The following is a 26,973-nucleotide window of genomic DNA, read 5'->3' as shown; positions in this document are numbered from 1 at the left end:
TAAAAGTCTTAAGAGAGGGTAAGCCCTTGAAAAGTGACTTTTAGGCAATAAAATATTAGTCTTTTGCTGTGGTAATAGTTTTATCCATTTCATATATGGCATCCACCAAGTGCTTGTATCACATTCTCATCAAAGCTGAAACTAATTATTAGGCTTCATTTTGAGCCACTCTAATAAGCTGCATTTATCCATCCACTGTGCCATGTTCCCCATTTGCTTTAACCTACACAAAGGAAGAGAATTAAAGCTGATAAAGCCATATCTAATCAGCTTTGGGTAAGCCCAGCTCTGGGGCAGGATTTATTGTAGGCTGTGTTTAGAATGGTGAACTCACCTTCACTGAGTACTCTGGGCTTAGCAAATCCTTCCAGATGGCTTTTGAGTCTCCCAGTTTCAGCAAGCATTCTTTCCTTTCATCCAGAAAATAAATGATTTGCTGTTTTGCAGGGTCTGATTAAACTTGCAGCAGAATTATTCACATTGTGGTTGACATGGTTCATCAATTTAATGGTGCATGAAAACAGAGACATGTAAAAATTATTGGCAAAGTGTATCTTCCAGCTGTGCTTTTTGTTCTGTGTTGGGTTGTAGTGATATTGTTACTAACTTGGATAATTCCTGCATGGAATGGCTTTGGTAAACATGCTGTTGTATCATGACAACATTTTTGATCTCTGCTTTCCAACAGGGAAAACATTTCTAGATGAAAAGACTTAGTAAGAAATAAGGGAAAGAGGAGTTATTTCTCCCCCATTTCCATTTCTGGTAGTCCATTTCTTTTCTAATTCCTTTGCTCTGCTTCTGTCCTTGTCATAGGAACCTGTATATGCTTCTACTTATTCTCCTGTTATACCTGCTCTCCATAAATTTCATCCTTTTCTACCTATTAATCAGGTGAGCAAAAGTCTGCACGATTTAAATGCTCAACAGTTTCAAGTACGGACATTTTACCAGTGTTTTTTAACGTATGAAATTAATAATCCTCTTAACTGATTAACCAGTTCAGTAAATGTAGCTTTAAAGAAACATAATGTTATGCCACTATCCTGTGTACTCTTCTTCAATACACATTGTGCTACTATTTCTCTTATGGTTGCTTTTCTAAAAGTTCTATATCTGTTTTAGACTGTATATGTGAGAAAGTAAAGGAAGGAAACATTATTGCATTCATTATAATACTGAAAACTTGTAAGTTGCTAAAAAGGGTGTATAAAAGGAGTAGTATGGAACTACACAGCATTTATTTTAGAATAAAATGCTGTGTACCCTGACCTCCCTGTAAGTAATGTGCATGTACAATGTAAGACATATTTCATCATCTAATTTACTGATTTCATCATCTAACTGATTTCATCATCTAACTTACTGACTGTAAAAAAACTGCTTCTGTTGAGAGATGACTTTCCCATAGTGCTTTTCCCTAGTACCTGTGTAAAGGATGTTTGCCTTGGCACATCCTGCTTCTATTCTCTGACTGTCCCATCTTCCTTCTTATCTTCTCTCTTTCTTCCTTTAAGGTCTGTAGTACTAGTTTGAAAGAATCAAGCTCTCTGATTTCTGATGACCGTCATCCTTGGAGATGGAAGGTGAATTGCTATATAAAATTTCTATTTAATTTTTGGATGGAGGAGTGAGACAGAAAATTACACTCAGATTGATGATGCACATTCCTAATTTGTGTTTGCTTGGGAACAGAGTTCTGCTGCTGCTCCAGTAAATGTTAGAGAAACTTCATATGAAGTGTTCTTCGACATCATGTCTGTACCTCTGCAATTCCATCACAGATAATTTGAAGAATTAATAGATAATGAGAAATATAAACTTTCTACAGACAGAGCAACATAACAAAGTTCTCTTTGAGCAGTAGAGACCTTGATCTGAGCAAACCATACCTGGTTCACATGATCAGAGGTAAAAAATGCAAAGGTAGAAGTGAGCAAAGAAACAAGCTGCAGAAAACCACAAGTAAGCAAGGAGAGCCCATTGGAAGGTCTCAATAGATCTATGTTACACTTCATTGTCCCTTGCCTTCTAGCTCGCACTTGTGGTTCCTGTGCTATAAGGAATCCATTGGGTTCTTCCTTCCCACAGTCTATGCTGCATGCAGGGAGCTTTCTGACCAGCATGGGTAATGGCAGTGAATTCAAGAAGCAGATACTGCTGGGTTGGGATGATGAATACAGAAGAGGCTACTGGATGTATTACAGACATTCAGGCAACTGATATTTACCATTTCCACATTCACTTTCATAGCTGTTTCTGAATATGATCTTTTATTATTTAATAATTTATTTTTTAAATTAAACATTAAATTTTGGACTATTTTGAAATTTGTTAGTGCTACCTCTTTCCTATAAGCTGTGTATTTAATATAGCTTATTTACTTCGGATCAGCTATTAATCTGGTTGTGACAGAGTTCACCAGCTTTATGTATCTAGAAGATAACAGTATAGTCTAACTTAATAATAACCCTCCAGTAATGACAGGAGGCCCTTTAATGAGCTATTCATTCCATCTCTCTTAAAAGGAAAACAGCAAAAATAGTGTTCATTTTCCATTGACTCTGGTGAGCTACGTCCTTCTCTCTTAGCAAGCTGCTTCCTTCTAGCAGAGTGTCAGGGTACATGCAGACTTGTTTAGGTTTTTTTTCTGGCACAGTTAGTCACTTTGTTATTTGCACTAAACAGGAGTTGAGTGTGTTCTGTTTTCCTCAAAGCAGTTCTGAACAGAAAGGCATATGTTTGCATGGAGTTTTTCCTCCATGTTCTCTTATATGGAGGCCCATATAAAGTTGCAGAACAAAACAACACAGAGACATTTTACCATACTTGAACAACTATTGGATTCTCCTTATGCTTTTTTGTCTTAGGAGCTTAAACTAGAGAAGTTACTTGTATTAAAAAAACAAATAGATACTTTTTGAATCCTTCTTTTATGTAATTTACAGCATTCATTTTAAATAGAACCCCCTTTTGAAAAACAGATTTTTTTTGTGTGTTCATTCTTGGTTCAGACTCCCCCAGGTAGGGGCAGTCTTGATCTTCTACATAGAAAACCATGAATTATCTTATTTCTTGTATTAAAAAAAAAAAAAACAAAACAATATAAACAACAAAACCAAACAGCACACCAGCATGCTAACAGGCCACTCTTTCTCAGTTCTTGTGACCTAAAGGGGACACTGCTTGGACGGCAAAACTGTAGGAGCATTGCCTAGATGTGGCCCCTTCCTTAGCATAAACAGGAGAGTGCCTGCCTTACCCACAAGAAACGTGCTACAGTGCTAGAAAAGACCAATATCATCATCCAACCTAGCCAAGCTGTGGGAGAAAGTAATCCCTGTTTCTAACTGTTCTTGCATTGAGTCTATAAATCCTTCCCAGACTAAAAACAGGATCTTTTAGAAAAACATGCAGTCTTAATTCTGAACTGTCAGCCTACAGAAAATTCTTGGCAATATTAAGTAATTTTTCATATGTTATTCTGCTGTGTTAAATGTAACTCTTAACCCTTTCTTCAGTGAAAATGCATACTTATCTGATACAATCTGAGGTGTTGGGGTTTTTTTTTGTTTGTTTGTTTTTTGGGTTTTTTTTATTTTTGTTTTTTTTTTTAATATTCAGCCCTTTCCTGAAACCTTTCAAAATTGTCAGCATCCTGGGTAGAAGGATAGAGTCTGGAAATGGATGAGTTATTCCAGTACAGATTATCTGTTCTGAACAACTTTCCGTGGGAGTTTTTGTCTCTCTTCTTTTTCTCTCTTCCTAATTGGCTGGGTTGGTGGGGCTTTTTTTTTGTTGTTTTTTTTTTTGTTTTAGTTTGTTTTGGGGTTTTTTTTTTTTTTTTTTTTTGGTTTGGTTTGGTTTGGTGGGTTTTTTTGTTTTGTTTTGGTTTGGTTTTTTTGGTTTTTTTTTTCCCCTTTTCAAATAACATTTCTCTTAAAAGCCTGGTTTACCAAACTTTTCCGATATCCTCTTTTGTTTTTTTCAACCATCTATATCTTCATCATTCTTCTGTATGTTGGTGTTGTCTTGAAGGTCTTCTCAGGGGATAAGACTACATCCTTCATTTTCCATGTTCATGAAAACATTTTGTTTTCACTACATGGCTCTTTCCTGTTTGGTCAGTTAACCAGTTTGCAGTCTGTAAGCTGCTCTGATATTTTTATATTGCTCAAAAAAACCTGCCCCAGAATGTCATCTGTGATTAACTCAAATATATTAAAGAAATCAGAGGTAACAGTGCTAATATATTTAATCATACTTGAGCTCATCAAACTTACCATTTTGATTAAACCTGTTTTCCATAATGCCATGTGGAATGGCATTAATTACAAGCTGGTTGTTTGATTCTTCACTGATTGTCTTTGTAGCAGCCTTTCCATAGGTGTCTGGAGCAACCCACAGCTTGTGTGACCCATTCCTACATGCTGTAGTTTTATTTCTAAATATTGTCCACGTCTGAGCTTTTATCCTATTTGTTTACCCGTTTTCAAAGGCTTTTTTAAAAAATTTGTTCTTGTGTTTTGGGGCATCTCATTTTCCAGCTATTTTGTCTAAGGTATCGATGAACACATCCATCTATTTTACACAATAAATTAGAATATTTTGTTGAAAGTAACCACTCTTTAATGAAAAAAAAATGCATTGGAGCTGATTTATCCCTAAGTTTTTATATGTTATTTTTATTTATTCTTGATATACTAATTTTTGGGTTGACTTTTTTACAGTTGCAAATTTGAGGTTCTTCTTTCATATCATAATTTGGGTTTTTTAACTTAGAAATGAAATTTGGACTTAGAAGCTACTTGAGTTTTAGCTTTCTTAACATATTTTCTCCGAACTAGAATGTGCTTTGACCAGTTAATTCCAGCACAAATGCTCCCTGTGGCAATTTCTGAAGCTTTCTGTTTCCAACTAGCAGGTGGATTTTTTCTGAAATTTCTTTTGACTGTTGCATTGGCTTATATTAGCTTTCTAGCTATAGAAAATTATTATTTATTTAATCATGGCATATGCTTCTGGTTTTCAGCAGCACTGTTAAGGGAAATTAAGTTGATTGGGAATTGCTTGGTGTCTATTTAGTTTATAATTTTTTAGTTAATTTGTTCATTAATAGATTAAGGTAGGAGTCTTCATGCATTAGGAAGAGATCTAGTATGGAATTTCTCCAAATTGTATAACATATGTACCCAGTCTGATCTTTTTTTTTTTTTTTTTTTTTTTTTTTTTTTTTTTTTTTTTTTTTTTTTTGTTAGGAACTCCAAAGATTCTTTGCCCAATGGAACAGCTTGAAATCTTCCATCATTTAAAATAAAATTTAAAAAAAAAGTCGGTTTCTCCTCCTGTCTGACAGCTGTTTTCTTTTATCCTTTGACACAGCTCCAGAATTACTGACAATCTTTCTGGCAATTCATGTGTGTAGTGATTAACACACATACTTTCTAGGTTTGCATCTTCAGAATTTTCAGTAGTTCTATAGACTATGAAGCTCCAGGTACTTGCTGGAGACAAAATCCGAAATTAAGATTCCTGTAAGGTTAAAAACCCAAACTCAAATCCGTATTATTTTACTTCTTTCTGCTTCTCCCTCACTTCCCTCATATTGTAATGGAAGTCAGCATCCTTACTAAGTTAAAAATATTTTGTGTATTAAATTTTACTTGTGGCTTCATTAGGTATTTATTAATTTCTGCCCAGGTCTTCTTTAATATATTGTTGTGGTATTTTCTACCAACTTTCATCCCAGAGGTAGCTGTGCTGACACTGGAATGGGTAGAGACTGGAAGAAATGAAAGAGACTTCTTCAGTGTTTTTCTTTAAAGCATTCAGAGGCTTTGACAGACGAGGAAATGATACTGGATAGACTTGGATGTTGTTATTTCTATTGAATGTTTCAGAGTTCTAGAGAAAAATCAGAGTATTTAATCTTGATTATCATGGCTTGCAGTCCTATTGTCTGGCTGTCCAGCTCTCTGCTGCAGAAATATATGGAACTCTAGAGGGAAGTAGTGGAGGCCTTTCATGGTCCTAGTCCTTGTACAAACCTTTTCTTGGCTTGTCTTCATTCTTCTGGCTGATGTCTATTGATCCTGGTAAATACTGAAAGCTACAAAGTCTCTGTATTAAATCTCTGCAGTCACAATTGTTTTTATATAAAATGACTTATTTATTTAGTCTGATTGATTTTTAAGAAAATAAAAAATAACAATATATTCTTTGTATCTTGAGAGGAGAACAATGTTTATGTTCACAAGCTGGTGCATACTTTTGCGTTTTCCTTCTGTGGTTCTCTGACCTAGAGTGGTATTAAAGCTTGAGATTTTAATTTGTTTTTTTCAATTCTAGCAGCTAGGTTGTGAAGAAAAATGATGAATGGCATCAACTTGGAAGTAATTCTAGAGTTGACAGTCCCATGCACTAAAAATACTTCTATGTTTGACTTCTATGCAGTGTAATCCCTGAAATGTTGATAGTTTTTAAAGATAAGTATATTAAAGTAACAGTCCTTTGGCCTGACCTAGCTGCATCAGAGTATGTCAATTCAGTTTCTTTCCTACTTAAAGTACCATCATCAATCCATCTGTGTGAGAAGGGCACTGAGGTAGTGCACCTTCTGCTTCTAATCACTCCAGCTGTTGGCTACCAACCTCTAAAGCAAGAAAGGAAAGCTAAGGCTGACCGAGGAAAAAAAAAAAAAAAAAAAAAAAAAGAAGGAGTGGTAGAGATGATCAGTCCTTGGAAAAATATTTAGTAGAGCAAGCCTGATTAGGAATCACCCACTGAAGTTACACCACTTCTCTGTTTTCTCCTGTGCCACCTGCAGATCTGCACACTTGGAAACATCTGCTCACAGTCAGTAGTGATCTCACTTGTGTAGCAAGTCATGGTTCAAAAGAACAAGGCCTGGAAAATGATTTCATACACAGAGTGAATAGTTTGCTTTGCATAGAGGAGTGGCATCTGCCCTGGCTGGTAGTCTCAAGAAAAGGTCAAAGAGCACAGAGCTTGTTCAGACCAAAACCTTGTGCTCACAGTGCAATGGGGCAGCAAGACAATGAAGCACTGCAAGACACTTCACTTCAGTCCCACTCCCTTCCCTCTGCATCTGGCAGCTGAAATGTTCAGCCAGTCTCTAGAAGGTTTTTTAAACATCTCTTTCTTTCTTTCTTTCTTTCCCCCAAAAAGCAAAGAATGGCAGATAACCAGGAGAGTCAAATGACCATTGAGGAGAGGAAACACCTGATTACAGCTCGAGAAGAAGCCTGGAAGTCCAAGGGTAAAGGAGCAGCCAATGACTCCACACAGTTCACTGTAGCTGGCCGAATGGTAAAAAAAGGTCAGTGATTAAATGATCCCAGTATAAATGAGACATCTCTTATCTGTCTAGTCAAAATAAAGTCAAACTAAAGCTATGCAGAAACAGCATCTGTATTTAGCAAGAGGAAGACTGTTTATCTTCAACTGAATATTGTGTCATGAGGCTTTAGTTTCTTGTGGGTGTGGTATTGATCCATTTTATTCTGCACTATTGCACTGCCATCCACTTATCACTGGGCTGTGTCTGGCTGGTGGAAATCTATCACTTGAACAGGCATATATGTTTTTGTTTTCCTTCTAATGCAACCCACAGGGCATAGTTGGATTATTCTTTCTTACTTATTCTTCCTTTGAAAACCCAGCTGCACTGTCTAGAGAATAGTTGTGAAATCGAGTTGTTTCTGTTGCTGGCATTTCCCCCACTCCTAGGATCACTGGGAATATTTAGCAAACAAGTATTGTTTTTATGGATGCTGTCTTGGACAACAGCTTGAAGTGTTATGTTTGGCTGAAGATTCCCTGGTTCTGCATAAAACCACAGAGTAGAAATGACAAGGGAGCAATGTTGACTTTTTTGGGATCTCTTGAATTCAGTCACTGTTTCCAGATCTAATCATTCTTCTAAAGTGGACAGGAATCTCTGAAGGCTGTACATGGTAGGAATGCAGCTGTTCACACAGCATGCCTGGGAAGATGATAGCTTTGGGAGGAAGGCACCTATACTGATCTTTTGTGCTTAATGAGTACTAGGTTTTAGGTTGTTACAAGGACTTGATTATTAAACACAACAACAATGAAACTTGAATTTAAAAAAATCATTGTAGGGCAAGGACAATATAGGAGTAACTGCTTGCAATCCAAGCCACAATCTGTCGTCAGAAAAACAGATAAATGGTATTAGGAGTTAGCTCTGTTAGTAACGTATTTTAGCTGCTGCTTACATTTTACATAATTTTGCTGCTAGAAATGACAGTTGGTCACTTTTTAAAGAGTAACCCTTCTTGGAGGTCATCCAGAAAAACTGTTTAGTTGTCCACAGACCTGCTCTTTAACTTTTTTTTTTTTTTTTTTTTTTTTTTTTTGGGAAATGGTTTGGTCTTTGGAAAGGAAAAGAAGGTGGTAGCATTTGCTCTTAATAAGAAAAAAATTATCATGAAAGGATCTCTTTAGGTGCTATGGTGATTCTTTTGAAGAAGCAAGGTGATGCAATGACAGTGAAATCAATAAAAGTAGCCGAAGTGGGATTTTAGTTACATGCCTACTGGTTTATATCTTGAAAGAATAAATTATCATTATGAGTTTTTAATTTAAGAGATTATGACAAAGCAATGCAAAATAACATCTTTGTTATATGCATGTGCACAGATGCTGTATTTTAATTGCTTCTTATGGCTGAAAATTATTCAGTCCTAATTGGAAGGTGATCCTTTCCTAAGCAGTTCTCTGTGTGGTCTTGTGGATTAAGTGCTGGTAGAGCTACTTAAGAGCTGTGTCCTCTTGAGTGTGTCTTGAGGAAGGCTTTATCCATTGACTTAAAACCTGCTGGAATTTTGAGTCTCTTAGGTAACAGGGGAAAAAATTGCTTGTGGAAAAGCTACCTAGTTATATTCCAAATTTAATTTGGAGTTTAACGATTATGACAATTATGTTGCTACAAATTGCAGTAAAGATAGTGGAAACATGTTTAGTGTATGTTCTCACAGCACAATATTGGTTTAATCTGATCAAAATAACTAAAGGCTTAAACTTACATGGCTCAGTAATTAGTAAGCTATGGCTAAGTGGAAAATAGATAATGGAGAAATGTGTAAATGTCTGTTTCCCCATTTACTGAAAGTCTAGGCAGCAAAAGTTAATAGGTACAATTGTTTGCCTTTCTACCTAATAAAATCTATGACTCAATAGAGTGCAGTTCTCTTACTAGAGCAGTGTAGATTCACATGAAAAACTAAAACTCCATCCTTATTTTATCCCCTGGGTCCAGAATGAATTGCTTTATGATAGTTACTGAAAAGGATGGAGGAGAGTATAACAAAAGGAGAGGGTAGTGCTTGATACAGTGGAGACTCTAACTTCTATTTCTACTTCAATTTCCATGTGTTCTTAAAAACCCAACAGGGCCCAAGAATTACTAGGAAATCCAGGGACAACATTCACAAGTCAGATGCATCCTGTTATATCTATTAATAGAGATGTGCTTAAATTTAAAAAAGGGGTAAGAGGTTGGTAGAGGTGAAGGTGCCTAGCAAGATCATGGTGACTTCCCTGCTAAACTTATCTTTTTGTTCAGAACACTTCCATGTTTTCAAATGTTTAAAATGTAGTTTGTGGTACCACTGGAACCCAAAATGTAGACCAAATGAACTGCTGCTAACTTGAAAAGGAGCAAAATTACTGTATTCCAGAGAAAGCCTATATTTTGTGTTAGCTTGCTAAGAGACACTTGGAAATGAAGCTTTTTTCTTGTAAATGGGTGGGTTTCTGAGGCTACTGGTGATTAAAGGAGCAGGCAGGGCCCTATGCCATCTCTAATACAATGGCTGGGGAGGCTGGGGAAGTGTGCTGGCCTATAGGAAGTAGCCAGGCTCATCTGCTTTCCCCAAATAGCTTCTCTGTCATCACTATAGGAAACACAGGCTGACTCATGGCTGCATTTCCTATGTTCTATGTCCCTGTGCAGGCCTGGCTTCTCCAAGTGCACTAACACCAGTAGCATCCCCTTTCCGGCAGAAGTCTACCACTCCAGTTACAAAGCCCTTGGAAGGTAAGGAATAAAAATGGCTGAAATGTGTTCAGGCTTATTTACTTCCTGTCAGTTAACAGGTTTTACTTTCTGCTTTGCTTAGAAATTGAAGCCAGGCCTGATATGCAGTTGGAATCAGATATGAAGCTTGACAAGTTGGAGTCATTCCTGGGAAGGCTGAATAACAAAGGTTGGTAGAGTTATTAAGGGTGGCAGTGTATCCACTCTCTGACTTCAGTAAATTGATTAAAGTGCCCCTTAGTTAAAATATCTGGTAGCAGAAACTGAATTTTTCTTTGCTCAGACTGCAGTTACTGATAATTTTATTTTTCTGATTCAGTCTTTGCTAAATTTTAAGAAAAGCCTTTCACAGTTTTATTATAAGTGTACAGTAGAATAAATCACAGATGCCTAAATTCTTTAATTCTCTAGAAACAATGTACACATCCTTCTGTAGGGCAGAATTTCCCATGAGCACACAGCCAGTCTGAACCATATTGCCATATACAGTGGAACATCTTTAAATGTAGTTGAGTCCTATTAAAATCAAAATAGGTTACTAAGCTGCTCCCAAGCACAATTCATTCCCTTTCCTGCTTTTTTGAAAATTGACTCTCTGTAGCAGCTCATCAGCTTCCCTGTTCAGCCTGTTGGCTATTTATGAAGCTCTTTAGAGTTGTCTGGTGTTTCCATCTCATATGTCTGTCCTCCATTTGTAAGACAAAAATCTTTATTACATCTTTATGTAGTTTGTAGTGCAACAGATAAGATAAACAAATGTATTCACATTTCAGTACAGGAGGCACTGGCATAGGATAATGACTGTGCCACACTCACTAGTCTGAAGTAGTGACTTTTCCCCTTGTGATTCTAGATATTTTCAAAGGCAGGAATTACACAGTTGGAGGCAAGATGGAATATACAAAATCCTAAAATGCTTACATCATCATACTATAGCAACTCATTTATAGTGTCCAAGTTTTCATTTAGCCTTATTTCCCTACCATTTTGTATGATTATTGCATATGAGTAGCAGTTACACTGTTGTAATATTCTTTATCAACACACTTTTCTACCATCAATTAAAAAAAGCTAACACAAAAAAAAACCCAACAAAAACCAAAATACCACAACCACACTGAAAAAAAATTACCCAAACAAGCCATGTTTACCTTTTCTAGAGTTAGAAACTGTAGTATGGTTATTTACTGGGTGAGGTGTTTTTTCCTGCAGTTTCTGGGATGCAAGAGACAGTGCTGACAGTTACAGGAAGATCTGTGAAAGAGGTGATGAAGCTGGATGATGATGAAACATTTTCCAAATTTTATCGCCATATGGATTTCCCTTCCTCCTCAGTGCCTTTGGACCTTGATGAGGACTTTGATGCCATCTTTGATCCTTATGCACCAAAGTAAGAATTACTTTTTCCCCTTTGTTCTGAACGCAGACACAAGGGCAGGCAGTGTTCAAACTGTTCAGCTCTAAATCATCTTTTAGGTATCTTAGTACTGGGCACATCCATTTTTTCTGAAATCATGCTCCTGGCTGAATTGAGGAACTGATCCTGATTTCTTGTCATTAGATGATTCTGTTCAGAAAAATTAGCTGATGATGATAAGCAGTACTTGTTTTTCAGGTTGACATCTTCTGTAGCAGAGCACAAGCGTGCCGTTAGGCCCACGCGCAGAGTCCAGTCCTCAAGAAACCCCCTGAAAATGCTTGCAGCAAGGCAAGATATTCTTCATGAATATACTGAGCAAAGACTGAATGTTGCCTTCATGGAGTCAAAGCGAATGAAAGTAGAAAAAAGTAAGCTAGCAGGATGATTTGTACAAGACACCATCTTGCCTTTTTTAAATTAAAAAAAAAATCCCAATGCAAAAAACAGAACTGAAGGAATGGAATGCATTCTCTGAGTGGCAATAAATTGATTGAGGTATAAGGTGAAATGTAGACTGTCTAGGAGGCCTGGAGAGAAGGGCATGTGTGATTTCTTCAGGGAAAGCTACCTATAGCCACCTCCTATACATAGATTTAATTATTTATTTTTAGCACAGTGACCTTGTGCAGAGAGAGAGAGAGAGCCATGATGCCTGCAGGGTATGCAGGGTGAGGACAGGAGATCAAGGAAAGCAGTTCCAATTTCATCATGCTGGGGTGAGAGCTGGCAAATGTAGATGAATTTTTGTTCAGATACAATGGCCTCAATTTTGGGACCTTACTTTCTCCCAGAAAGTGGAATTAGCCTTCTTGACTCCTTATGATTAATTTCCATAAAGGATCAGTGCATTGTGGCAGGGATTACATGGTGTTTTACTTGCGAAGTTGCTTTCTCCTGACAACCAGACAGCAAAGACATCATTGTAAAATTTATTCAAAGATTTGTCCAGCCACTCTTACATTTTGGGGTACAAGTTTTACTTACTACACTTGAGTAAAGAAGGATCATCTTTAACCATTAATTGTATTGATGAAAAGGCTAACTATATATGTAATACTTTGTTGCCATCTCATGAGAAGAATTTCCCTGAGTTATAAATTCATAAAGTGTCTTGTCTTGTCTTTAGTTGAGCAATAAACAAAAGTAGCCAAGAATCTGGGCTGTAATTTTACAGTAAAGCATGAGTAAGACTTTGAAATGTAAATGGGTGTTGCATCACACAGTCTCAGCCAAATTTTAAGGGAATTATAGTTAATGAGCCTTGTCTCTGTGCTGTGTTTTATTGTTAATTACTTATAAGGCATTGAAGATCTTCACAGTGCTTCACAAAACATTGGTTAGGATGGTTCCTAGCAAAGTTGGTATTCCTGCCAAATAGCATAATTCTGACATTGACTGTGTACTCTTGGATATCTAGAAATTTAGGTAATCCTAAAGCCACAAATCTTTTGGGGTAGTGGTTAGTCTGAGTTCAACCTGCCTTTACTGTTGCTATGGACAAGAAGAAAAAGTAGAAACAAAGGGCAGAAATTATATTCTTAATGCAACAATCAAATTTTTATTATAATTTTGTTATTTTTATGTCTATCTGTCTTTCCTTCCATTTTCTTTTTATGTACAAGTGTCCACGAATTCAAATTTCTCAGAAGTAGCACTTGCTGGCCTGGCAAGCAAAGAGAACTTCAGCAACATTAGCCTGCGGAGTGTTAATCTAACAGAGCAAAACTCTAACAACAGTGCTGTGCCATACAAGAAGCTAATGCTCCTGCAAATTAAAGGTATGCTAGAACTGCTTTTACTTTCCATAAATAATAGGCTGAATGTAACATGTGGGAGTTGGTACCACATTTAGATGCTTAGCTTGTTCTAAATCTTCAGGATTTATGTCCAAAACCTGAAAAAATAAGTGGTAATTGTGTAAAAAAAGTTAAATCTTACAAATAGGTTTGCATTGGTCCATTGGTGTGTGTTTCCCAAAAAGAAAATAGACTATTTCCCAAATTCTGGCTATCCCCTGTGGAAATTTTTTAACTGTCCCGTTCTTCCAGTGCTCAATATAATTTGGAAATGACATGACAGTGTTCTTGCTCTACTTTCCCTTACAGTGCATAGTAACATATCTGATTCTGCAAATAGCTAGGTTTTGGAAAGCAAAATTCTTAAAATTCTTGAGTTTTTAAACTTTTTACTGCCTACAGAAATTGTGCTATGACTTCACTTAAGCAAATGTAAAAGGTTCTGGAAGTTTGCTGCTGTCTGCCATTTACTTAATTCATTTCTTTTCAGAAGGACACAGTTGTTAAAGCAAGAACAGGAAATAATAGAAATATTAGTTGATAGGAGACAACATGTATTTTGTTTTCTGTGAGTAAACTCTTTTTCCACAGTAGTAGTCTTTTAATTATTCTTAAACAGTCTGTTTCCACATATTTTGCTACATGTGCTGGGATTGTTTGTGTTTCATTCAAAACAAATTAGATTGTGGCATTTGATAGTAGTAGTTGAAGGAATATAATTAGCTTTGTTTTCTCTTTAGGAAGAAGACATGTTCAAACAAGATTAGTTGAACCAAGAGCCTCATCACTGAACAGCGGAGACTGTTTCCTGTTGTTAACTCCACATTTATGTTTCTTGTGGGTAGGAGAGTTTGCAAATGTCATAGAAAAAGCAAAGGTCAGTACTGTTGTGAGTTTTTATTTATTATTTATTTTTAGAACCTTTGCAGTATATGTCTCTGATAAAATTGAGCATTAGTGCCAATTCTCTCAAAAAGTGGCATGTAACTGATAGTCCGTGACAGAGAGATATGCAGGATTCCTGAAAATATGTTTTTGGTCATGCATTGAATGAAAGCTGACATTTGTGCAGGAGTGTGTAGTTTGTGAAGCTGCAAGAGAAAAAAGGATATCCTCAGGATACAGACTGAACTAAAAAAAAATAGTCTGAATTGCAGGATGTCCTTTTCTTTCCCATGTCCACTGAGAGCAGTCTTGCTTTAAGGCAAATGAAAGAATGAATGCATTTCTGTAACATTTCTTCGTGTCTGTTTATTTAGTGCAATAAATAATAACCATTTCTTCTGCTATTTGCTGTATTATATCTCATTTGCCTTCTCACTGAGCAAGAATGTTGCACAAGTATTCCAAAGACTTAAGCAATCCTGTTCAGATAACTGTTAATCTCTTAGGCTTCAGAACTTGCAACTTTAATTCAGACAAAGAGGGAACTTGGCTGTAGAGCTTCTTATATACAGACTATAGAAGAAGGAATAAATACCCATACCCACGCAGCCAAAGACTTCTGGAAACTCCTTGGTGGACAGACAAATTACCAGTGTAAGCATTGTTATAGTTACAGTATCTGATGCTCTACCGCAATAAAATAGTAGAGTTGGTTCTCTTTAGTAAAGATAGTTGGAGGTTAATTTTTTTTTGTTATTTTTGACAATCTTTCCCTTAAGCTGCTGGAAGTCCTGAAGAAGATGAAATGTATGAAGCTGCAATAATAGAAACAAATTGCATTTACCGCCTCGTAGAGGATAAACTCATTCCTGAGGATGACTACTGGGGAAAGGTGCCAAAATGTACCCTGCTACAACCAAAAGAGGTATCGTGCCACTTACTGCTCCTGTGGTAACTGCAGGAACATGCTACTGCTAATGACTTGCAGTAACTGCAAAGTGGAGAGGATCGCTGGAAGCTGGGTCCTCTGTGTTTCTGAAAGGCTTCTGCACACTTTGCTGTCTAGAGTTGCTGCAAGGTCTCAGGAAATTACTTCACATTATCTTCAAAGTAAAATACCATTTTAGGAAGTGTAAATCTTTTTTGTCAACAGTGGCTTACCCCAGAGTCATGAAGTGCAAAACAAGTAACACTTTGTAAAAACAAAACAAAATAAAACCTGCTTTTATTTCTATCCCTAGCTGACTTTTCCTCTTCCAACAACCATTTCACCCATCCAAGTCAGAATGAGAGCAGGTTTCTAAAATGAGGACATGATACATTTGCTTGAAAGTATTGAAGTCGCTGCCTTTTTGCCTATATTGTGTGTTCTGTCATCCTTCCCTGGCTGTAGGACAAGGCATAGGTCTAATTGTCAGAGAAAGCTGCTGAAACTGGATAGCTATCAGTAATGCAACAGAACCAGGCTTTAAGCAGTAAGAGCTCTCTAATCTGCTAGTGACTTCAGCTACCTAATGACACACCTCACAGCATCCCCCTACTTGCTTCCAGTCATCCTCAAATACTGGACAGCTCAATGCAGACCACTGGCCTGTCCTTACTTGCATTGCAGTGCTACTTGTTAGTGTCACTGAAGAAACTCATTTTTAGAGGAGTTTCTGTTCAGCACAAGGAAAATGGAGGATCAGGGTATCACCTAACCTGATGATAGATTTATTATTCTGTTGTTTGGTTTTGATTGTAGGTGCTGGTGTTTGATTTTGGCAGTGAAGTATATGTATGGCATGGAAAAGAAGTTACTTTAGCACAAAGAAAAGTGGCATTCCAGCTAGCAAAACACTTGTGGAATGGCACCTTTGACTACTCCAATTGTGATATAAATCCTCTGGACCCCGGAGAATGCAATCCCCTCATACCCAGGTATTGTAACTCAAATTTAGTCTCATTGCAGATACATCATTTTCTTGCCCTTTTTTCACATTGTTTAATTTGATTCTATATCTTTTGTTCCATTGCACAGAAAGGGACAAGGACGCCCTGACTGGGCAGTATTTGGCAGACTCACAGAACATAATGAGACGATACTGTTCAAAGAAAAATTTCTTGATTGGACAGAACTGAAGAAACTCAATGAGAAGAATTCTAGTGAATCCCTTCACCAGAAGGTGCATATAATAAGCATGCTAGGTATTTCAAACTAGATGACTTAGCTGGGATGGCAGCCAGGGACGCTTGTGCTCAAGGATCAAGAGCCCATTTTTTATCTTGTGGGCTTTGACCTAGGGGTCAGAACATCACCTCCTACAGTGAACCCACAGAGTTCTTTTATATTATTATTATTATTTATAGATTATAATATAATGATATCTTATGTGTTGTAATAATAATAATAATAATAATAATAATAAATTATCCAGGCAGCTCAGTGAATACTGCTGAGGTGGCCTTGACAGGGCTTCAAACAATGACAAGATACTAAAGTACTGAAATATGCACGAGTCAAAATGTTTGACTGGAACTGTGGGGCAAGGAGAAAAAAATGCTGTGCTCAACGAAATCTCTTCTCTGTGTTTTCTGACAGGAAGAATCCAGATCTGACTCTAAACCATATGATGTCATGCGAATGGTAGCTGTGCCTCAAACAACTGTGGGCACGGTCTTGGATGGAATGAATATTGGCCGGGGTTATGGACTGGTAGAAGGAGAAGATGGGAGGCAGTTTGAAATTATCACTGCCTCTGTGGATGTCTGGCACATCCTGGAATTCGATTATAGTAGACTGCCTAAGCAAAGCATAGGGCAGTTCCATGAAGGAGACACATATGTGGTGAAGTGGAAGTACATGGTGAGCACTACAGGTTAGTGAACAATTCCATTTCATCCTGCTGAAACATGCAGGAGTGCAGCTAAAACTCCCGCTGTGAGTGGTGAGATCCAGACCTAGATTTCCATGGATATGAGACAGTTTGAAAGGTTAGGGATGCTAATTTAGTCTTTCTAGGTCATTAAAATGTAAATTTTCATTTTTTGTTTAAAAGAAAGCAGTAGAAAATAAAGAAGCTGTAGTTATTTTTGATACACCAGATGTAATGCTGTCCATCTCTGCTTTTACCCACCATTGGTGGAGTACCTGTTCACAGGACAGTTCATTAAGCCAGAATTATGCCCACAGCTTAACACCAACATAATTATGCAGCTGGACTACTGGCAGTGGTCTGAATGTCTTGCAAGAGAGGTAAGCTTAGCAACAAGAAAAAGCTTTTTTGGTTATGGAGATCAATAACAATGACAGGAAAAGCTCTTACCAGCTCATTGCCCTTGCTATCCCTTTTGCTATTGCTGGAAACCCTTTGATCTGGATTTGAGGCTCAGCAGTGTTCTGAGAGCAGCAGGCAAAGCCTGAGAACCAGTCAGCTCCATAAGGCCATTGGAACTCTCCCTCTGGCACTAAACTAAGAATAGGTGGATTTTGTGGTAAGTTAAAAACAAATAGTCTAAAACTGCTTGTTCCAAATAGCAGTTTATTAAAGTCAGTTGAAAGCACCATGACAGTTATACAGCTTCAGGCTGTTAGCCAAAAAATGTAGGTAGGTCTTAGTCAGGATCGTTGAGATCAGATACTGGCAAATCCAAGAAAAATACAAAAGCTTGTAAGTCTTGGGAGAAGTGGGTAACACTAGTACTGAACTGTAAACAGACTCATAATCCAAATGGATGAAAACATATTCCATCACTCCAAAACAGAATAAATTTTTATGTAGGAGGCAGTATTTTTATGGGCTGAATGTATAGATAAGAATGAAACCCATAAATTTTTAAGTGAGTAGTGTTTTGAGTATTCTCAGCTTGAAAAAAACAGGATGCTTTCTTGTAAGTGTTTCAGTTGGATGCTGCTCAGCACTGCTGGAATCAAGGCAGATGTTATAGCTTTTTTTTTTTTTTTTAATCTGTTTTAAAACTCTTGGGTTTTTTAAATTTTTTGATTTAATTCTAACTGTTTATTCCCTATTCACTGTAAAAAGTGCAATATTCTGTAAGTGGTTGTGTTGTGAATTTCACTTACTGTAAACATTATTTGCTTATCATAACAACTAAATAACGACTCCTAAGGAAAAAAAAAAAAAAAGCAGCTGCTCTCCTGCTGCCAAAGAACAGTGTGTAATGTGGAAAATCAGCCATAATGTGCTCTTCTGGTAACATTACAAGACATGCCATTTCACATGCAAATTGGCTCAAATGCTGTCAGTTATTTTTCTCCAGATAGTACCAGGTCTTTCTACATCCCTTTCTCCAACCAACATCTCTGCCTGTGGGCTTACATCCACCTGAGGAGACAATGCCAGCTCTGCATGGGGACACTCTGGCTCGGAGACCTAATGTTCCTCCAATTGCACATTTTTTATTTCCTGTTCTGGATGGGATAGTGCTGAGCTGGCAGATGAGATGAAACCATGTGCTGTTTAAACCTATAGCCAGAATACTTTCTTCAGCATGTGCTCTCTGTTTCACAGTTGGAAGCAGACAAAAAGGAGAGCAACAAGTACGGGCTGTTGGAAAAGAGAAATGTGTGTATTTCTTTTGGCAAGGAAGGCACTCCACAGTGAGTGAGAAAGGAACATCAGCACTCATGACAGTGGAACTTGATGAAGAGAGAGGAGCACAGGTGAGCTTCCTAGATGGCTGACCTGGTAAGATTTGCCTGTCTGGATAGCCATGAACACTAAACAGGAATTCTCTTTTTTGCCTCCTCCCTTTCTGTAAGCGTGCTCTTGCCATTACAAGTAGTCAGATGTCAAAATTACTTTTGACATTATTCCAGTTGCCAAAGACACATAAGCTCCTTTATGGATTGTCATTCCCAAATGCTGCTTCTAAGGATATTTCTGAAAAAGGCTAAAGGAGAAGGTCTTTTCTCCCTTCCCTGAAGGAATAGGTGCAGCACAGTTACACAGATTCATGCCGTCCTTTCAAGTACATGTTTGGATAGCAGGACTGTCTTCCAGTGCTAAGGAGAAGCACTTTCTGCAGGCCAAGGCAAAAAAATACTTTGGAAATTTTCAATTTGCTTACTCTGTAATTACATATTAATTGTATTGTTTGCAGAAATTCTAGCAAATGCAGTTTGAAGCTGAGAGGACAGGTTAATTTACTTTGTCTTTAGGCAGATTTGGGCTTTGCTGTGGCTTCACTGTTACCAGCATACAAGATGGGTAGTTTAAAGTTAGTTTCTGTACCTTGATCCTGCTTTAATTAGTTTTTTAATAGCAGCATAGAAATGACCAGCAAGACAGAACTTCATAGAGGAGAAATATAAAGGCCCTTGATCAAGAGTGTGAGTCTCTGCAACATAGCTGAATTGGCTATATCAGTTTCATACTCCAAATGCAGTGTTTACTGAGTAAAGAACATGCATGTTATCATAGAAATGAGTTTTATAGCAAGTTTTGAACCTACTTCGGTTCCTATGTTGTCTCCATAATGGTTTCAGTAAACATCAGTCAAGGTAGACTGGTTCTGCAAATATTCATAAAATTCAAAAAATGGTTAGTTTAAACCAGTTTAAATTAAAGTTGATTTGGTATTCCATTATCCTCTGAAACTCAATTGTTGGATTCCAGCTAGAGGTTTATTTTAATATGCAGACCACATATGGAACCCATTGCATGCTGATATATGGTAATTTAAACGATAGTCAGCAGTTGTAAAGTAGAAGGAAAGCCATCTTTGTGGGTGGCCATAACTATATAATTTTTAATAATCCATAGAGACCAGTTTTCTTGGGTCTGTATACTTGCTTTATTTTTTTAATGAAGAGTGGTGCTTTCAATTTCCAGGTACAAGTGCTTCAAGGGAAAGAACCACCATGCTTCTTGCAGTGTTTCCAAGGAGGGATGATTGTGCATGCTGGAAGAAGGGAAGAGGAAGAAGAAAATGCACAAAGTAAATTATTGTTAGTTAAGAATTTCTGCCCCAAAATCCTTTTTTAGCTGTTGTGGAGGGCTTTGCATTCAGTCTCAACTACTCTAGACTGTAGAAAGGAAAAATGAATGCCATGAAACTCTTGAGACAGCTTTGCAATGCTTTGTTTCAAGGTAGCCTTTTTCTTCTTCGAGCAGAGAAGGGATTTTGTCACCCTAGAGCACGTTGACTTGATTGTACTGATGTACATATAATTTTTTTTTAGTTTGGTTTTATTTAAGCCAAGTGCCCATTTGCTTTAAAGTATGTTCTTTTCTACATAGTCTGGGGAAGAAAAGTGTTTTTATGAGCAGTTCTTCTGCTCTAAGCTCTAACATTTTATTACCCAATCATTGTTTTTTGTCACACAGTTATTGAATGCAGTTGTTGAGGTAGGAGAATTTCAGTGGAAGTGTAGCTTGGAGATGCTCCAGTTTTCACTTGACTGTGACCTTATGTTCCTGAGGTCCAGGGGGGAAGAGGAGCTGAATAGGAGGAATACTTGTTTGTTTCCCTTCTTCACCACATGAAACAGCAGAATTTGACTCTTCTGCTCTGTTAAGCTCTTCAGCTCTCAATACTTACACTCTTGTAGCAAGGTTTTAGAAGGCATCTTTTCTGCACAGGGTTTCTGAAGTAATGTTAGCCAAACCTGGTGCTTAGCTAGTTCATTCTGTCACAATGTAGGCATGGAGTAGGTGAAATTCATTCTGTATGAGAACAGCTGTTCCAGAGCAGAGGTTTTGAATTTTCAGTCCCATGTGATTTTATAATAGTGCTGCACTGTTCCTGTCTGCTCCAGGTGACTGGAGGCTTTATTGCGTGCGAGGAGAAGTTCCTAATGAAGGAAACTTACTTGAAGTAGCGTGTCACTGCAGCAGCCTGCGTTCCAGGACATCCATGATTGTCCTCAATATCAACAAAGCTCTCATCTACCTGTGGCATGGCTGCAAAGCACAGTCTCACACCAAGGATGTAGGAAGAACAGCAGCCAATAAAATAAAAGAACAGTGAGTGTCTGATATATATTTTGGAGATGATTATATAGACTGCCAATTTATTTAAAGTAGTCTTACTCAAATAAAATTTGAAATAAATAAAGCTGTCCTCTAAGTACAAATGCAGCATGTGCATGCTTGGTCAGGAGGAGGAGTGAAGGTTAGTTGGTTTGGTAGAGTGGAGAAAACTCATATCCTGTAATTGCTTTCACTGGAGGTCAAATGCATTTATTAATAAACTCATAGAATGGTTTAAATTGGAAGGGACCTTAAAGACCATCTAACTCAAATCCCCCTGCTATGGGCAGAGATACCTTCCACTAGACCAGATTGCTCAAAGCCCCATTCAACCAGGCCTTGAACGCTTCCAGGGATGGAGCACCCACATTCCTCCTACTGTACTAATTACAGTTAAAACAAAGTCATTTTCCATTTGGAGTGAGATGCTAAACATCTGAATAGCAAATTAAAGTGCATTCGATAGGAGGACTAGAATCCAGCCTTGTGAGTAAGGAAGAGGAAATTAACTTGGGAAAGCATGCAAGGAGGACAGCAGCCATTACAAAAGCAGGCAGTGATAATCCTTACTGAGAACTCATGTGAGCATCTCCTTCACTCTGGGAATGGGATCCAAATGCTACAAGAATAGCTGTTGAAATTCCCTGTCTTGTTTTTTGATAATCTTTCAAAGTTCCTATCTTGGCATGAAGTGTGCAACAAGCCTATAGGGTACTTTTGGGGTCCACTAATGCGAGCAGCCAGCAGGTTTGTGTTAGCTGTGTTTGGGGCAGGAACAATATGAGTTCACTCTTCCTTTGTGTTTTGTAGGTGTCCGCTGGAGGCAGGGCTGCACAGCAGCAGCAAGGTGACAATTCATGAATGTGATGAAGGGTCAGAGCCCTTGGGATTCTGGGACGCACTGGGGAGGAGAGATCGGAAGGCCTATGACTGCATGTTGCAAGGTAGACCTGTCTTCCTGGATTTGGCACTCACATTTTGCTCTACTAGTCTACAGTGTTGTCAGATTGAATGTGAAGTTTTTGAAGAATTTTTTGGTAGTTGAGTTCTTCAGAGAAATGCTTCCAAAAATCTCACTGAGTTAGGTAATACTGTTCTAGAAGGAAGGTACTGGAAAACCAAGTGTTTCATTTTGTTCTCCCCCGCTTCTGCTGCCCCTCTGTATTCAGGCAGCACAGAGCAATAGTTAACACTGTTACCAATATATTTTGCTTCTCTTCTGAAGGGATTTAAGAGGCAGTTCTGCTCACATTCCCATCCAGCCTTTGCTTTGAAACTGCCAACAAAGGTAGCTGGGGAATTGATTTACCAAGTGGAAAATTTGTCAGCTAACTCTGCGATGGGCTTGCTTCACTTGAGCTGCAAAACAGCAGGTTATGAAATGGCTGATAGTAACTAACCAGGATCAGATTCAGACTGATGGCAGCCAGCCACTCAGCTCTACTTCTTTACAGCTGTTGCTAGTCCCTCAAGACATCTGGTTGTCTTTCCTCATTTTTCAAAACCCAAAAAAATTTACAGTCACTTTTAAAGTGTATTGTTAGTTTTTAAAATTAAGTCTAACATTTTTTATTGTGACTCTTCTTAATTTCTGTTCTTTAAAGATCCTGGAAAGTTTAATTTCACACCCCGCCTGTTCAGCCTCAGTAGTTCATCAGGAGAATTCTCAGCCACTGAGTATGTTTACCCTTCAAGAGACCCTGCTGTCATCAATTCCATGCCATTCTTGCAAGAGGATCTTTACACTGCCCCACAGCCAGGTATGTGCTTTAAAATGCTTAAGTAACAAGAAAACAGATGACTGTATCTTGCATCGGGCAGTGTCTCAGTAATTGTAAACACTTCTTACTTGATATATCACAGGAAAATGTGTGCATGTGATGCTTATACAGTACTAAGCAACACCAGTAGTTTTTCCATGATGAAGATGCTGAGAAATAATCAAGTGTATGTATGTATGCCAGAAGCTTGCTGTAAAAATACATTGTTTATATCAGAGAATCAAAGTCCAGCTGACGTTTAGCTGGATAATTAACAAAGGGATTGGTAAGATGTGAAATGATCCTGTTGTGATGCTGACAAGCATATAAGACTGGGGTTGTTCATGGGATTACAAAAACTAGTAAGTAGCTAATGATGGATTTGTTATTTTCTGACTGTGTAGCACTCTTCCTTGTTGACAATCACCATGAAGTGTACCTGTGGCAAGGCTGGTGGCCTGTGGAGAACAAAATCACTGGATCAGCTCGAATCAGGTGGGCTACAGACAGGAAATGCGCCATGGAGACAGTGCTCCGGTACTGCAAAGGTAACAGACTGCTGTGCCCGACTGCTCTGAGTGTGTCACACTTGTCCATGCCTTCTATCCTGAGCTGAAAGTGCTCCCCCAATGTTATCAATAAACATCAGTTTATTTGAAGATACATTGCCCACTCTTTCTTAGCAAACCATTTGTCTAGTAGCAGCATTGTTCCCAAATTGCTGAGATATACTCTACTGACTCTGCTCTCAGTGGAAAGGCTTTATTTATTGTGTTACACCTCAGAATCACAAGTTAACAGTTTAAACATTCTCACTTAAGCCTCCAAGCTTAAGCTTAGTTGGTTGCTGGCAGGACACTTCTGCTGAGCATACCACAAGGTTTCGTTTACCTGAATTTGGCTAATTTCAGACCATCACACTCTGCTTACTCTATTCTAAGTCTGCTTTTTTAAGATAAGAAAGGTGTTGGGTTAGAAGTAGCTGTTGGGGATTTTCAGCATATATGTTTTAATCTTTGCAGTCAGATACAGTAAAAGACAGGTGTAAAAATAATGAAAAACATGTTAAAAGTTCCCATATTAATTAAAAAGAAGTTCTGGAAAATTTATTATTTCTGCCTTAAGCTGCTTCAGCTTTCAGGAAAAATTAAATACCCTTAGGAGGTAACTTTGAAGAGTGGGTGAGATTGCAAAATACTGTACCTTTTGTAACTTCTCCTCCTTTTTTGTATTTTGATTGTTTTTAGGAAAAAATGTAAAGAAACCCCCAAAATCCTATCTAATTCATGCTGGCCTAGAGCCTCTGACGTTCACTAATATGTTCCCAAGTTGGGAGCACAGGGAAGACATTGCAGAGATCACAGAAATGGTAAATCTTTTCATTGGATAATCTGTTTCCTATTGCTAGTAATTGTGTCTTGTGTTGTCAGTAACATTGGTTGTTTCCGCTGTCAAGCCCCAAGATCCAGAGGATAAACTTAGAAACACAGTTCAGGAGTCTGCACAGGGGCAAAAAACCCAACACCACAGCTCAATTCTGACTGGGAATGTGTATATCAGAGGCATTGCTTTTTTATTTTTCATGTAACTTCTCATATTCTTTTTTGTTATAAACAGAAGGAAAGCGTTACCTGAATCATCTCTTAGAAAGAGATGTGCTGGAGTTTGAGCTTAATAGAATAGCTGTTTCAGTCATGCAGCAATGTGCAGTTCTGTCTGTTCCCCAGATTCGAAGTGCAGGGGAACAAAACACCTTTCAAAGGATCAGCTGGCTCCAAGGTCTTTGTTACTGACTTCCTCACCTGGGATTCAGAGTAACAGCCTAATTACATGTGGCTGCTCTAAAAGCTTTCAATCAAGGGGCATCTCAACACAAATGACATTTTCTGTTTTGTAAGTCTTCTGCAGCCATCCTTTGTAGAAAATGCTGGCTTCATGACTAAACACAGATTTCAGCCTTAAACTGAGATTCTGGGAGTACAGGATGTCCTTCTGCTAAGGGCCGACCTGTTTTTTAGCTGTGAAATTGTTGTAGGGCAGGTCTGTTGGCCTCTGTGCACACCTGAACATACAGCTTTGTGCTCAGGCAGGGCAGGTTATCCCATGCCATCTGCAGATGGCCATGGGCACAGCTGCTGCTTTCAGCATTGTGATCCTGTTCTGTGTTATCTCCTTTCAGGATGCTGACGTTTCCAATCAGATAATACTTGTAGAGGACGTGCTGGCCAAGCTGTGTAAAACAGTGTATCCATTAGCAGATCTCTTAGCTAGGCCTCTGCCTGAGGGAGTTGATCCACTGAAGCTTGAAATTTACCTTTCAGATGAGGACTTTGAGGTAAGGAGAGAATAGGTGCACTAACTAAGGTTACTCTCTGCATCTATGCCTAACCATGCAAGAAAGTAATTTGCTGGTTGTGCTACTTATCAGTTGTTTTTGATAATAGTACATCCTTTCATTTTAAATGCAGGTTGCATTAGAGATGACAAGAGAGGAGTACAATGCACTGCCATCTTGGAAGCAAGTTAACCTGAAGAAGGCAAAAGGACTTTTCTAAGCTGTGTTTATGGAAGTGAGCACTAAAGGGATGTCCACTCTCACTTTCTATGTCCTATAGAAGAATTGTACCCTACATTTACAGAGCAAATAAAAATAATCCGAAGTTATTAGTGACTACCTATCTGGAGGTGTGTAATATTATAATAAAAGGCCAAGAGAACTCTTTGAAAATGGAATTAAATTTTGACTCTTAAAAGTAATGTGTTTAAGCTCCGTTCTCCTATGCACTTAAACAGTAGTTTATTGAGCTACTGCTGCAGGTGTCCTTTGGCTATATCCAATACTTGCCATTTTTTGTTTTTAAAGAAGTTCTCTTTGTAAAGTGTTATTTTGTTAGTTTGTGGATTACAAAGAATTTATATTTATATAAACACATAGAACAAGTATGTATTTAACAATGCAATATGTATTCACTTTCAAGACTTCCATGTCAAAACTACAGAAAAGTAGCTGGATGGCAGTTGCTTGTACCAAATTAGCTATACCACCAATATGTATCTCCTTTGCATTCTGAAAAGTTTCTCTTTGCAATAGTTAATGAATTGTTCTCAGTGCTGCTTCAGGTGCTAAACCGAACAAAGCGTTTGTATTTATAGCATGGATTTCTTGAGAAACTATGCGAATCAACCTTTATACTTTATTATCCAAAAATGTATAGTGCCTTGTTTTTTGTGTACAGTTTATATACAAAAAAAAAGATTGGTCTGCATTTTGAAGATGGCTTAGAACGGTCTTCTACGTTACTTTTATAATAGTAGAAATAAAAACATCTCAGTTTCTAATCCTTGTTGTAAACATTAAACATGTCTTTTGTGATATAAGAACTGAAAGTAAAAGCTTCTGAATAAACTCTTAGCAATGCTCTGACTTGTCATTAATTTGTACTGTAATCTGTACTAGCATTGGAACCTTCTATAACATAGTATTTTCGCAAAATATTTTAACCTTTGATGTCAGTGGGTATTGTACAGTTATAATTTGAGAAACAAATAATGTAGAAAATAATCAATGTATGAGATAAAGTTGGGCAAAACATTAGTGCTGATTGTTGGAACATGTCAGTCACACAACTCTGTATTCTTTGAATTTCCCTGTTTTATATACGAAACCAAAATTATTATGCTGGTTTTCAAAATTTGAAAAAAATCTTTTCAACCTTTGTGCAATTGGGAGTAAAATTTGAATTGAAAATGAGCATTGTGTCCATTCTTTCAATAAGCACTGAAGATAAAATTGTTTTTACTCGGTTAAGTAGGACATTGAATAGAATCTTTGAGTAAATAATTGCTTATGGTTTGAAATGTTTTTCAAGCATTTGGCATTTCTATAATAAGCTGTGTGGTTCTCCTCTGGTATCCTAGTGGGTTTCACATTTTCATTCCTGGCTGCATAGCTTTCCTTCTGCCCTGCAACCATTTAGAGCTGCTCATGGTGATACCGCAGATTTTAGCTTTTCTTGGGGTGGTGCCTATTGCTGCTCTTGTCATTCTCCTAGGC

General features: G+C 37.8%; 1 protein-coding gene across 2 annotated transcripts in view; it reads left to right on the top strand.

Moving 5' to 3' along the window:
* SVIL (supervillin) overlaps positions 1–26,670 on the top strand; it is a 59,484-nt gene extending 32,814 nt beyond the window's left edge. For both annotated transcript variants that reach the window (XM_053947333.1, XM_053947324.1), the window contains 21 exons: positions 7,189–7,339; positions 10,001–10,084; positions 10,167–10,253; positions 11,297–11,474; positions 11,700–11,872; positions 13,127–13,282; positions 14,041–14,177; positions 14,692–14,839; positions 14,965–15,110; positions 15,930–16,105; positions 16,206–16,350; positions 16,767–17,043; positions 18,697–18,848; positions 20,020–20,125; positions 20,946–21,153; positions 21,970–22,103; positions 22,764–22,919; positions 23,324–23,467; positions 24,167–24,288; positions 25,099–25,254; positions 25,388–26,670. In XM_053947333.1, coding sequence (XP_053803308.1) covers positions 7,189–7,339; positions 10,001–10,084; positions 10,167–10,253; positions 11,297–11,474; positions 11,700–11,872; positions 13,127–13,282; positions 14,041–14,177; positions 14,692–14,839; positions 14,965–15,110; positions 15,930–16,105; positions 16,206–16,350; positions 16,767–17,043; positions 18,697–18,848; positions 20,020–20,125; positions 20,946–21,153; positions 21,970–22,103; positions 22,764–22,919; positions 23,324–23,467; positions 24,167–24,288; positions 25,099–25,254; positions 25,388–25,474 — 3,123 coding nt within the window. In that variant the 3' untranslated portion in view covers positions 25,475–26,670. The remainder of the gene's footprint in view (positions 1–7,188; positions 7,340–10,000; positions 10,085–10,166; positions 10,254–11,296; positions 11,475–11,699; positions 11,873–13,126; positions 13,283–14,040; positions 14,178–14,691; positions 14,840–14,964; positions 15,111–15,929; positions 16,106–16,205; positions 16,351–16,766; positions 17,044–18,696; positions 18,849–20,019; positions 20,126–20,945; positions 21,154–21,969; positions 22,104–22,763; positions 22,920–23,323; positions 23,468–24,166; positions 24,289–25,098; positions 25,255–25,387) is intronic.
* The last annotated feature ends 303 nt before the right edge of the window (positions 26,671–26,973 follow it).

The sequence above is a fragment of the Vidua chalybeata genome, chromosome 1 (assembly GCF_026979565.1).
Source record: "Vidua chalybeata isolate OUT-0048 chromosome 1, bVidCha1 merged haplotype, whole genome shotgun sequence".
Taxonomy (NCBI): Eukaryota; Metazoa; Chordata; class Aves; order Passeriformes; family Viduidae; genus Vidua; species Vidua chalybeata.
Note: the sequence above shows the minus strand (reverse complement) of the source record. Positions and strands in the feature narration are given on the sequence as shown.